This window comes from Haliotis asinina, chromosome 7 (genome assembly GCF_037392515.1).
Source record: "Haliotis asinina isolate JCU_RB_2024 chromosome 7, JCU_Hal_asi_v2, whole genome shotgun sequence".
NCBI lineage: Eukaryota > Metazoa > Mollusca > Gastropoda > Lepetellida > Haliotidae > Haliotis > Haliotis asinina.
Genome location: NC_090286.1, coordinates 5,578,422 through 5,591,045, shown reverse-complemented (window position 1 = coordinate 5,591,045; position 12,624 = coordinate 5,578,422). Strand labels below are relative to the sequence as shown.

The window sequence follows — 12,624 nt, the reverse complement described above, 5'->3', positions numbered from 1 at the left end:
GAGCCAGTTAATATTTAACGTCAATACTTAATAACGTCACATGGGCAATATCTCAGCCTTATCGTTACGAGAACATTTAATACTGAAATGAAATTTAGCCTTACTAATCATGGCTGCACCCAACCATAACAATACCCATTAGGTCTGCATTTTGGAAGGATACCAGGAAATCTGATTTTTGAAGTAAACTGGGCCCTGTCTTGCAAAGTGGTGTCAAGGGAGCCCATAACCAGTTTAGTATCAAAAGTAGCGCCTCACGAGGCTTACATGCCATATATTAAAGTGACCTGCACCAGTCAAATGTCTGCCAACACAAACCGAAACGCATGCATAAGTTACAGATAAGTTTTATTTCAGAAATAATGTTATAATTTGAAATCTTGCCCTTCATTTTTGGATAATACAACAGTTTCCTTAACCTAATTAAATCATCAACATGTTTTCAACAAAGAAATATACACTGTTGCTGTATTTCCCAAACATAATTCAAAGACAAAAAGCTATTCGTAATCAGATATAAGTGTAAACAAAACATATGCAATAAATGACGAGAATCCAAGACAACACAAAGTTGCAGAAACAACAAAGACCCTCAATCAAGTAACATGTCCACAAAGCAAAATAAATACATATCAGAATGTCTAAAATACCATCTATCCTTTCATTCAAACTCTGCTGAGAGGTGGTCAACTAAATGTGGAAACTCCCTGTCAACCCTTCATGAGCTTGTATACACTATCTTCCTCATTCACTAAAATATATCATTATATGGCTGTCCTGCAATGTGACTGGGTTTTTTTCAGTCCCCTATGAAACAGGCCACTCTATGAAATGAATTTTGTGCAGTTCCTATCACTGCCTGATATACAAGTGATGTGCAAAGGTTCTAATGCAATAATGGAGTTGAGACCACAGGACTCTTTGGTGGGAGATTACACTTTCATATCACAGTGAAAATCCAGCCCATGAAGTAATGACAATGGGGGAAAAGCATTCCAATAAGAATGCAAATGCCATGGTAACAATGGGTTCATGTAAGTATCATTCTTGGTAACATGTCCGTATTTATTACAGATATGATATGCTTTCATGTCTGAGTGAATTATATTTGAATGCAATATCAGCAATACATCACTGACTCTTTTAAAACATAAACCTTAGATCAAGAAACAGTGGAGCCATGATGATAACTTATATTAAAGGGAAGTAACTCAGCAATTGTACATAAAGACACCCCCTAATAAATCAAATGATTTTTGTTCTTTTTAGTCTGCATTTGACCGTACCTTTGTGGAAATGTTATTCAGCTGGCAATGAGAATCAACTGACCCAAATATGACCAAATACTTCCAAATTATTTTATCAAATTTATCATTTGAAGACCATGAACAATATCAGTTTGTACCAAAATGAAAGGGTTGAAGAGCAGGAACTCAAGACCTTTTTTGGCTTCAGAATAAGTGATTTGTCAATAACATATGGCACTCATAAAGCTAAGCATGAAAAAAAGAAATCCCATTCTACCAAGTCACAGATGAAGTCCTGGAAATACATAGACTACAGTGCCCAAATAAGCTTAGGGTATCAAATACTATTTGGTTTAAAGGCACATGTTAATGTTTATCAGGAAAAGATGTAACCAGTATGCTTAAATTAATGCAACATAAATTCCATATATGACAAGTGGTGGAGCACACGAAAAAATCCAAGGATATACAGGTTATTGTAATTCAAAGGGAGCATTTTATCACCTACCTTCCTAGTAACTGGTTGGAGCAGGAAGAGGATGTTCATTCTCTACATACTCTACATTCCGTTTGTACTACACATATCATAGTCTTACCGTACAGTCTGTACCACATACATCAGTCCTTTGATACATATGATACAATCCGTACCACACATGCATCTGTGACTTGTATCCTTCAGCTGTATCATAAGGAAGCAATGACACCAAAACGTAACATATAATTCAATCCAAGATTCACATCCTTAAAACTAGGCACAGGTAAATAATCAGCTATATTTAATCCAGAATCATTCAATATCCCACCTCCAAACTATTTACATAAAAATTGAATAAATCAGTGTCTCTTTTTTATATGCATGAGAAACCCTTTTACCAGAAATACAAAGTTTACACAAAATCTTTTTTACCAATTTTTTCAGTGTGTCATCATTATGAATATATCTTAAAGATCCTTTCATGTCTCTCTATTCTACAGTGATCTCATGTTCATTGTCAGGCCTTGCTAGACCATACTACCTTCCTTTCATGAACTCCAAACACGCACAGTGACATGATAAACAAAACAATAAGATAAAGATAATCACTGACAGAAAACAAAATATCAATACAATTCCTGTAAAACTATGAATTCATATTTCTTCAGCTGAAGAAATGGAGGCTAAGCCATTGGAAGCTACTTTTCAGTGTGTCAACATAAAGCTTTGCAATACAGTCCTTTTTCATTATCACAACAGAAATCAGATGTTATGCTCCTGAAATATCCGATATTGTCAGAGTTACAAAACATAATTGCAGATTATGGCTATGACAAATGATCCAGGACACATCTTATTCCAGTAAAAGAACAAATGAAGCTTCATTTAAAACTTAACCAAGAGCACCGAGGAGTTTATCACACACCATCCACATCATCACCAAATAAATGCTTCACAGCAGTCAGTCCTATCAACATCCAACACTCCTAGCTGAAGCCAACAGCTCCTGAAGTAGTTTTTTTATTTAAGACACAAAATAAACAATAGCAGAAATATACCGAGGTTTGCTAAGAATGGCCCCTCTTGACAGCATCTTTCTATGACCAGAGTTGTCCATGAATGAGGATCAGGCAGTTTGATTTTGGCTTTCACCCTTGTCCTATCACTTGTCCTTCTTTACTTCTGCCTTTTTCTCTTCTTTCTTCTCTCCTTCAGATTCCTCCTTCTGGTCGGAGTGATCTTCATAACTGTGTGGAAAGTAGAACAGACAAGTCTCAAATAGCAGCAATACTATGCAAAAATATAAAAAAATACCAACGTTTTGATAGACACATTTACACAGTTTGTAAAACCACCCCTTTCAAGTGACTTTACCTAGTGCCCTGCCTTTCAAGTGACTTTACCCAGAGCCCTGCCCCTTTCAAGTGGCCTAGAACCCAGTGACTCACCACTTTTCATGTGACTTTACCAAGTGACCCGCCTCTTTCAAATGACCTTAACCACAGCATCACTCCATTGAAGTGACTACCCACAGCATCATCCCTTTGAAGTGACTTTACCCAATGCCCCACCCGTTTCAAGAGACTTTACCTAGAGTCCCACCCCATCAAGTGACCTTACCCACAGCATCACCCCACTGAAGTAACTAAACACAGCATCATCCCTTTGAAGTGACTTTACCTAAAGCCCTACCCCTTCAAATGACTTTACCAAGTGTCCAGCCTCTTTCAAGTGACCTTTCCCACAGCATCACCCCATTGAAGTGACTACTCACAGCATTATCCTTTGATGTTACTTTACATAGTGCCCTACCCCTTCAAATGACTTTACCCTGTGCCCCACCCCTTTGAAGTGACTCATAACCCAGTGTCCCACCCCTTTCAACTGACTGTACTAAGAGCATCATCCCACTGAATTGACTTAACCGAGTGCCTCACCCCTTTAAGTGACAATCCACAACCCTGATTCCATCAAGATGTCAAAGTGACTTCACCCCGTGCCCAACACCTTTCAAGTAATGCTATCCCATCCAGACTCATCCAACACGTCCCACAGACTGACCTGAACAGCTCCTTGAGTTCTCCTCTTACTATAGCTACAAGTATGGGCACTCCCACGCAGGCTGGCACCAGGTATAGCAGGGCTGGCTGCAATAAAACACACCATATACTTATTAAGGGGACACTTGTCTCCGGCACCACCTGTTTAACCCAGTTGTATTAAACATCAAAGACAAATACGATGGTTCACGAGGGATGTCTCAAATCACACACAAGGCATACAATTCTTAAAGAAAACACAAGAGAAAGAATACATTTGCGAAATGAAACATTTTTACCTCAGATACTAATACCATAGTGAAACCCTAAAGCAGCATGGGTTTGGTGCTGACATACTTAGATTTTAGAAGCATAATCATGGCAATCTGGGACCCAGTGCAACAATCACAGGTTTACTTCTTTGAAAGGTATTTTAGAAGTTGTATAGATGAAGGAAAACCAAGTTCTGTGGATAGTCAACATCTTTACTGCAAGGGATGCGACGTTTTGGAGTAGGTACTGACGCCGTTATCAAGAAAGATGTGACATTTTGGTGCAGATACTAACGCCGGTATCAAGTAAGATAACGGTGTTAGTACCTACACTGAAATGTTGCATCCATTGCAATAAAGAACTTGACAATCCATAGAACTTGGTTTTCCTCAATCACAGGTTTGTCATATACACAAGGGACATAACTCTTCAATGTACACTGAGGGTCCTAGATTGATGACTGATTCTTGTTAACACCACACTCAGCTATATTCCAGCTGTAAGATGCAGTCTGTAAATAAACAGGTCCGGACCAGACAATCCAGTGATTATGGGTCCTGTAAGAAAGGGACTTTTATACTGTTTCTTGACTCTTATACCTTTTCTTTGAGAATTATACTGAGTCGTAATACTGAATATTCACATTTGTTGCATATTGGTGAAAGGTAGATTACCTGAGCATGTTTGAAGAAGTGCATGACTACAATGGTGGTGAAAAGACCAAGGCAGTAGGCAACAAAGCCAGCATAGAAGTAGACCTTAGAGTTCTTCTTTAGGCTGAAAATATCAATTAACAATATAAGGAAAAAGTGTCATTTGTGAAAATTGTGACGTCTTATGCTGTTTCATACAAGGCAGTGTGTAAATAAGCAGCAAACTAGGCAGAGCTAAGCTTAATTAATTATATTATCCTCAGCAAAATGGTTAACTATGCATCTTGTCTACAGGACATCAGATTGTTTACAAAACGTGTCAAACTGTCTCAAGAAGGTAACAGAAAATGCCCATCAAACGTACCTGACATCAAAACGTAATAGAAGAGCTATGTATATCCCTGGGATGACAATGTCCCCTAGGCCCAGCATGGCAAAGTTGTTGGCAGCCAGGCCCCTCTCTAATAGATCCTGGGGGAACACCACTGGAACACAGTACAGTCTTAGACTGAGTAGTGTTAAACAACGTCTTATAACACTGGGATATAAGCATGATAAGGATGTAAGCTCGACCAGACATAAAACAGAATGCAGCACTCATATCACTGTGGGTTCAGGGTTGTCTGGCTTGCGGTTTAACATCACACACAGAAATATTCCAGCTATATGGCTGGGGTCTAAAAAATTTAGGCTGGACCTGACAATCTAGTGATCAATGCAATTGGGACATGGTGACATGACAACCAAGTCATCAAATCCCATTAGTTGCCTCTTATGACAAGCATGGGTTACTGATGACCCATTCTTCACTGGCTTCAACACATGGGGCAAGTACCACTTTGCTCCTTAGATTTACATAATAATGCATCATATTCCTGCTATATCGTGGAATTGTGTAAACATAGTAGCACTAGCAGCATCACTAATGAGCCAATGACTGGTGGCACATGGTGACCATCGAAATCAAATTAATTGCCTCCCATACCTGTCTCTGGTATAAGGAATGTACACTGAATGGAAACCCAACAGAACGCTTGAAGAACGAACACAACTTGAATTTGATAGCAAATATCCTTTTTTCTATACTCCCTATATGTCTTTCAATCTCATGCTGAAGGAGTGAAAACTGATTATTTCCATGACTGTTATACAAATTTCATCCAGCACTGTCATGTTTGCAAAATGTTACTCACAAAAGACAAAGTATTTTTCATGAGGTTATGTGGCTAACTTACATTTGATTGGAGCTTCAAATGACTTGGCAACTGTGACCATAACATTGGTTCCAAACACCTGGAAAACAGCATTGAAACAAACTTCACACATTATAGAAAACAAGTATAAACAAAAAGCACATAAACAGAAAAGACACACTACTTTTACATGCCATGCATGTCTTCAAGCTCGTAACTTTCCCCTTACAAAAAGTAACAATCAGTGAGTGAGTGAGAGAGTTTAGTTTTACGCCGCACTCAGCAATATTCCAGCTATATGGCGGCGGTCTGTAAATAATCGAGTCTGGACCAGACAATCCAGTGATCAACAACATGAGCATCGATCTGCGCAATTGGGAACCGATGACACGCGTCAACCAAGTCAGCGAGTCTGACCACCCGATCCCGTTAGTCGCCTCTTACGACAAGCTGAGTCGCCTTTTATGGCAAGCATGGGTTGCTGAAGGCCTATTCTACCCCGGGACCTTCACGGGTCAGTAACAATCAGTTGTATAATAATAAGCAACAGGCATCCTACAGGTTGGGGTTCAAAGGACCGAGGGTATATAATGGCATGTGACTCACCCAGAATATATCATACAGAAACAGTCCTCCTAGAAGAATGCAGCCGGTGCTAATTCTGTTCAGGGACAGAAGTTCCACACCGTTCACAGCAAAGGCAAGTCCAAACAGGTTGTTGGCCAACCAATGCTGAAAAAGTATTTATAGTTTGAACTAATCTAAAGTTTGATTGGCATGCAGCATTCTTCTTTTTCACACACACTAATATTCATACTTAGTTGCAAAAGTTTGATGAAGACTATGAATCTATGACAATGCTTTCCCCCCAAAATGGATTAATGACGGATATCAAGATTTCAAATTTGTTCTTTTGATTGGACTGTGACTAACTTTTATCTCAAAAGGCCTGAAAACATTACAACTTTGATAAAACCTTACATGAAAAGAAACTGGAAATGTCATATTACCATCTGAATCTGTGTCAAAACTTCGAAAATGTAATAATATTTATAAACCAACCTTTTTGGCAAGGTACCAGACACCAACAGCACTACACAATCCTAGACATACTAGATCCTTTCTGTCAAATTCATAGTTCATAATTTCTGAAATGATAAACATTTATAACTTAAAATAGCAAAGTACCATCAATTATTCAGAATCGGTGCATGTAAAGAATATTCAAAGGCTCCTTTTGTCTTTAATTATGGCCACATTGCATTTATTGGCAGTTCATATCTTCCAGTCCTGACACGGTAATGGTCTCCTGAACTCCTACACTCCTAGAACCTCAGAGGCAAATTAATGACTATTTTAATTCCTGTGGACTAAGTGGTACTGGTAATAAGTTCAAAAAGATTTGAAAGGTCAATAAACCGTCTACTAAACATGAAAACATCAAAACGGCTAAGTCTCGGACAAGAAACATGTCTTCACTTGTAAACATCACTGTCCTTGATTGTTGCCATGTTCTTACCTTCTTTCTTGTCTCCCTTCCCTTGAGTGAATGTGAGGTGATAGTCAAGATTTGGGAAGGAAGGTGGGATAAATTTAGAAACCACAGGGCTGAAAATAAAAGCATGATAGAATGTTTCTGTTGCTAGTAAAAAATCTGAAACTAGAGATTCATCTTTACGACATCTTTATGACTCAAACCCATTTGTTATAAGGTAACACTTTAACAATTCATCTTCCCCACAGTAAGCTAAGTGAATGAGACTGGTTGTAAGTTTAGGCAATAATACAATAAGAAGGTTTCACCATAGTACCCATCTCAGAAATCCCACCCAGACCTGCTGTGTCACATTAGACTCACAAGCAAACGCTTCAATCAAAAAGTTACGCCACTGACATGATTGAGAGATTACTAAAACCATATGTCTGTTTAAATGCAACTTGTGATCAGAGACAAGTTGAAAATGAAAGGAAAAGTAATCTGCTCTAAAAATGAATTTGATGGTATTTCATGGAAGAACTGGGCCTATCTCTCAGTTATGTTCATGGTTTGAACTCTTACAAGTTACATTAACAACAAATTGATTCAACATGCATAACTCTTCAAAGATATTGCTTATATCCTGAAAATCTTGCATTGTAAATTATTCATGTCCATTCTGATTTTGTCTATTATGATTACCTTGCAATATGGGCCAAAGCCAGAACGCCAAGGAAAAAGAAATACACAGCTAGAAGTAAGTTTATGTACTCTTTGGAGAATAACTGAAAATAGAAAAGAAAATTCACTTGTCAAAATGAACATGTTAATGTCATCAAGTCTTGAAAGAGAACAAGGTGTATCTAATATTAATACCATGACTAGCAATCAAGAACATACTTTGGTACATCATATACCTGGCATTCATACCGTCCAACACTATTTGGACCTGTGTTTGCAAGATGAAATCAACAGCAAATCTATGAAAATTACCCACATAACCTGTTCACATTGTTAAACAATGAAAATTATTAATGAAGGGAAAAAAATCAATCCTGACATAAATAAGGTAAACAGAAAAAATGACAGATTTTAGCACTATGAATACCTGGAATACAATGTAGATTCCAAGCAGAGTGCAGCTTGCGATGATGGGAAACATTGCAGCATCTTTACTGGACATAGTATCTGGCTTCTCACCAGATTCCTGAAATGAAATCTGTGAAAATGGTCATCTGATAACAATACTGATACTTGTTTGAGTGGCATTTTAGAAGTTGAGGTGTACAAATAGGACAAATTGTTATGGATAACAACTTCTTTATTGAGTGATTGCAATGTTTCGATACACGGTACAAGAATCTGTATCGAAACGTCGCAATCACTCAATAAAGAAATTGTTATCCATAACAATTTGTCCTATTAATACTGATACTGTATTCCAGTTGAACCTGTGTAACATATGGTTTCAGCAAAACTTCATATCAGCTTTTAAAATGAACACAATCACAACAATCTGAACATAAATATGCTGGAGACCAACAATATATACTAGTGCATAAATAGTAAAACACCTCTTCATATAAGTAAGTGTTCATCCCCAACTGTTTAGTAAGATTAAGAAAACAAATCATATCTTGTTTTTGCTATGAGCATGGAGACTCACATATGGTAAGTTTTGTTATGGCTTACCATGCCTATTCTGCGGGAACACAAAGTGAAGGATAAGTGAACTGATGTACGTTAAAGTACTTCAAACAATTCTGAACTTACTCTGGATAATTTGAACAGTTAATCATTAGCCCAATTCCTTTCCAGATGTCAAACATATGAAACATATGGATTCTCACAAAATATAAATAAAGTTTTACAAAGCAAAACCAGTATTACACGAAAATACTTGCCATACATCAACATAAAAGCTGACTGTGGTTTACAACACGTTAAGAATCAGTAAGAAAGACGTTCATCTTAGACTTGAGAATCCTTAAAGCATGGACATACCTTTTGCTCCTTATGGTGTTTCACTGAACGGAAGGCACCGATGAAAATCGGGAAAATAGCCATTAAAAATAGGCTGGTGTATGCAACGGCCATACCCTCTGGTGTTGCCGGGATTTTGGCAGTTGCATTTGCAAGTGTATCATTATTTGTCTCATTGAGAACCGGCTGTACTGTCACGCTTTCGGCCATGTTGATTCTACGTCTGCAATCACCGTCATCATCTCGTTAGCACGAGATTTCACGAGACATACGGGTTTACCCATTTAATCACTAAAACATTTGTGGTCCATATCATGGTGCCTAAAAATATACTATATTTAGTTTATGTGTGTTATACTACTTATAAAAGCTATTATTTAAAAATATTCCACAACAACTTTATCCCACAATGCATCACCATTGTTTACGGATGTCACGCTTGTAACTGCAGCTGATAGGTCTCATCAGTGATCATGTCATGTATCTTCATGCTCTCTAACTTCACAAAGGTGTTGCTGTTTGCAACAGTTGTTTCAGGTGGCATGAATCGTGGACATGTAACTGTCACAGAGTACAGCCATGATCAACCTACGCAAACTACATTTGAAAGAACCAGAAGAGAACGTGTCTTCGGGACACGCCCACTTTTAACAGACGACGTTTTACCAAACGATGAAGACATGGGCATTCTTCACGTATCGAAGAAATTCTTTCATTCCAATGGCGATATAAGTGAAAAAATGAACATTGTACACGAGTACAAAAAGCTTGTTATTCACAATATTGAATGGAAAGAAGAGAAAAACAAAGGCACAGTATGTTTATACCTACTGCAGTTATCTATGTTGTCATCATCATCGTCATCATCAGGAGAGTTGTTAAGTCTTTACAGACAACCTGACATGAAGTAGTGCTTGTTTTTCGTCGCATATGCTGACATTTAGAATTTAGTCTCTTGAAATGTCAATGTAGTCTTGAGTATTGAATCATGGAGTTCTTGTAATTAAGATAAACATCATGTGTTTCCAGATTTGTGGTTGGTATTAATGGTAATGAGAATTTCATCATGCCACTTTGATGACCCCACAAATCGTTTTGCCTTGTGAAATATTTTTTGTCATGTTTCATCAAATTTGATACATGGTATCCATGAAAAGTCTTAAACAAATTAAAAGTCAGAAGAACATATCCAGGCTTAGATCTTCAGTATTAATGTTAACAAGCAATCACATTGCCCAATGATCTCCCATTTATTTTACAAGAATGTACAATGTCATGTGGTGAGGTATATGCGGACTAGCAGTATAATCCTGTTTGTACTCTTTTAACTTTTCAGATCACACATGCAAATGGATCATGATAAACTTGAATTATGTACTTTTCATTTCATAATACTGTATAAGCATTAGCGTCTTGTATCTATTTTAAGAAAACCAGCAAACATTATATGGAGAATGATGCAGTTCTTGATGAAATATGGAGTATGTACACTAAAGGCCGTCACCACAATATCTCAAAAGGTGAGTTTTACAGTTTATTGCAGTACAGGTCTTGCCAGCAAGTCTTTGAGTCAACAGCATACCTTTTAATGCAAATATCAGTAAAAAGGGTACTAAACAATATCTTAATCATACAATACTTTAGACTAGTGGTTGAAGTTTCGGACTATTCTCATATACAATTGCTATAAAACAAATATGGAAATCCATGGATTTCCTGTATAAATTACACAGAATTGAAATTATGTTAAAAAACAGTTTATATGCAAATGTGGAAATGAAACATGGAGTGGGAGTGTAAAACTGCACAAAAAGTATGCAGATATTACATCCTTATGCAATGAATAAATCTGTACTGATTCAAGACCAGTGTTTTGGCTACATTAAGCTGACACACTCTGATAATACTGAAATACTATTCAGAATAGTATTGAATGTAATTCACTCACTTTGTGAATCTCATCAGATACCAGATTCATACTATCTTTACTCAAATCATTTTTTTAATATTCACAAAACCTGTTTTTAGGAATATACATGAATAAACAGTACCATTTTTAAACTTTGGATGACAAAGAATATGAGGTCTCAATCTTCAGATGAGATGATTTCTGAGGCGGATAAATCAATGGTTTACTGGGACATCATAAAGAGGGAGGTCCTCCCTGGCAGTGTTCTTGAAATCGGTGGATGCCAGATGGCACTGAAGGCTGCCAGACAAAACAAGAAAACAACTGCCATTACTCTTCTTATCAAGCATGATGGTTGTAAGTAGATTGTATCTAACCAGTTTAAAAAAGTTTAATTCATCTCAGAATATGTGTATATGATGACAATTTGATATATGATATTTTGATGGCTCTAACAAAAAGTAAAAGAGTTATCACATACAGTTTTTATATGTATATATGAAGACTGCTGCTTGATCTGGTGGAGAGTCTTCCTGGAGAGGTGGAGGTCAGTGGGTCAGTCTCACTCCAAAAGATGGTACTTGTTGTTACCTAGCCTGCAACTTGACATTAAGTGAGTGAGTGAAACTCCTATAAATCCCATGAGGCCCACAGGGTTGATAACTGAAAAATGTTGGTGGCCCTCTTAGCATGTAACCAGCCCTGTGTTAAAAATATGATGTGATCTGTGGAAGTTACAGTTTGGTTGATCATGAACTGTACAGATATCGCCTAGCTACCACGTTTGTAAATTATTTTCAAAATATTTCCTGTAGTCAATGACATGGTCAAATATATTCCCTTAGAAAATGTACTGGCCCAGGGTATGAAATGAAGTTGTAAGCCTAGCATTTAACTCAGAAGCAGCAGGTCACTGGGCAGACGTTATTTCATACACTACACTTGACAGTGAGTGAGTGAGTGAGTGAGTGAGTGAGTGAGTGAGTGAGTGAGTGAGTGAGTGAGTGAGTGAGTGAGTGAGTGAGTGAGTGAGTGAGTGAGTGAGTGAGTGAGTGAGTGAGTGAGTGAGTGAGTGAGTGAGTGAGTGAGTGAGTGAGTGTTTAACACCGCTTTCAGCAATATTCCAGCCATATCATGGCAGGGGTACACCAGAAATGGACTTCACTCATTATACTAATGTGGGGAATTTAACCCAGTTCTTCAACGTGAAGAGCGAACACTTTAACCATTAGGCAACTCCACCTCCCCACTTAATGATGTGAAACAAAGAATAGATCAAGTCAGTATACTGTGTAAGGTATCTGTGTTATTCTGTATTGAGTTAGCAGTACATGACTGACTGACAGAAGACAGAAATTCTATAAGCAGGCTC

The 12,624-nt window shown here is 37.6% G+C and overlaps 2 protein-coding genes across 3 annotated transcripts in view; one reads left to right on the top strand and one right to left on the bottom strand.

The window, feature by feature from the left end:
• Positions 1 to 331: 331 nt before the first annotated feature.
• LOC137291344 (minor histocompatibility antigen H13-like) lies at positions 332 to 9,596 on the bottom strand. Of its 2 annotated transcripts, none has more exons than XM_067822652.1 (11): positions 9,365 to 9,596; positions 8,469 to 8,567; positions 8,063 to 8,145; positions 7,403 to 7,491; positions 6,946 to 7,031; positions 6,490 to 6,615; positions 5,926 to 5,983; positions 5,055 to 5,175; positions 4,712 to 4,814; positions 3,787 to 3,872; positions 332 to 2,972 (listed from the first exon to the last, which is right to left on the bottom strand). In XM_067822652.1, exons 1-11 carry the CDS (start codon positions 9,551 to 9,553, stop codon positions 2,888 to 2,890), a joined length of 1,125 nt encoding a protein of 374 aa, XP_067678753.1. In that variant the 5' UTR covers positions 9,554 to 9,596; the 3' UTR covers positions 332 to 2,887. The 2 variants fall into 2 exon arrangements, with proteins under 2 accessions (XP_067678753.1, XP_067678752.1); XM_067822651.1 differs by having other exon boundaries at positions 8,469 to 8,579; positions 9,365 to 9,569.
• Positions 9,597 to 9,769: 173 nt separating this feature from the next.
• LOC137291339 (uncharacterized) overlaps positions 9,770 to 12,624 on the top strand; it is a 48,968-nt gene continuing 46,113 nt past the window's right edge. Inside the window, exons 1-3 of the mRNA XM_067822646.1 lie at positions 9,770 to 10,158; positions 10,773 to 10,863; positions 11,442 to 11,609. Of these exons, the coding sequence (XP_067678747.1) occupies positions 9,817 to 10,158; positions 10,773 to 10,863; positions 11,442 to 11,609 (601 nt within the window). The 5' untranslated portion in view covers positions 9,770 to 9,816. The remainder of the gene's footprint in view (positions 10,159 to 10,772; positions 10,864 to 11,441; positions 11,610 to 12,624) is intronic.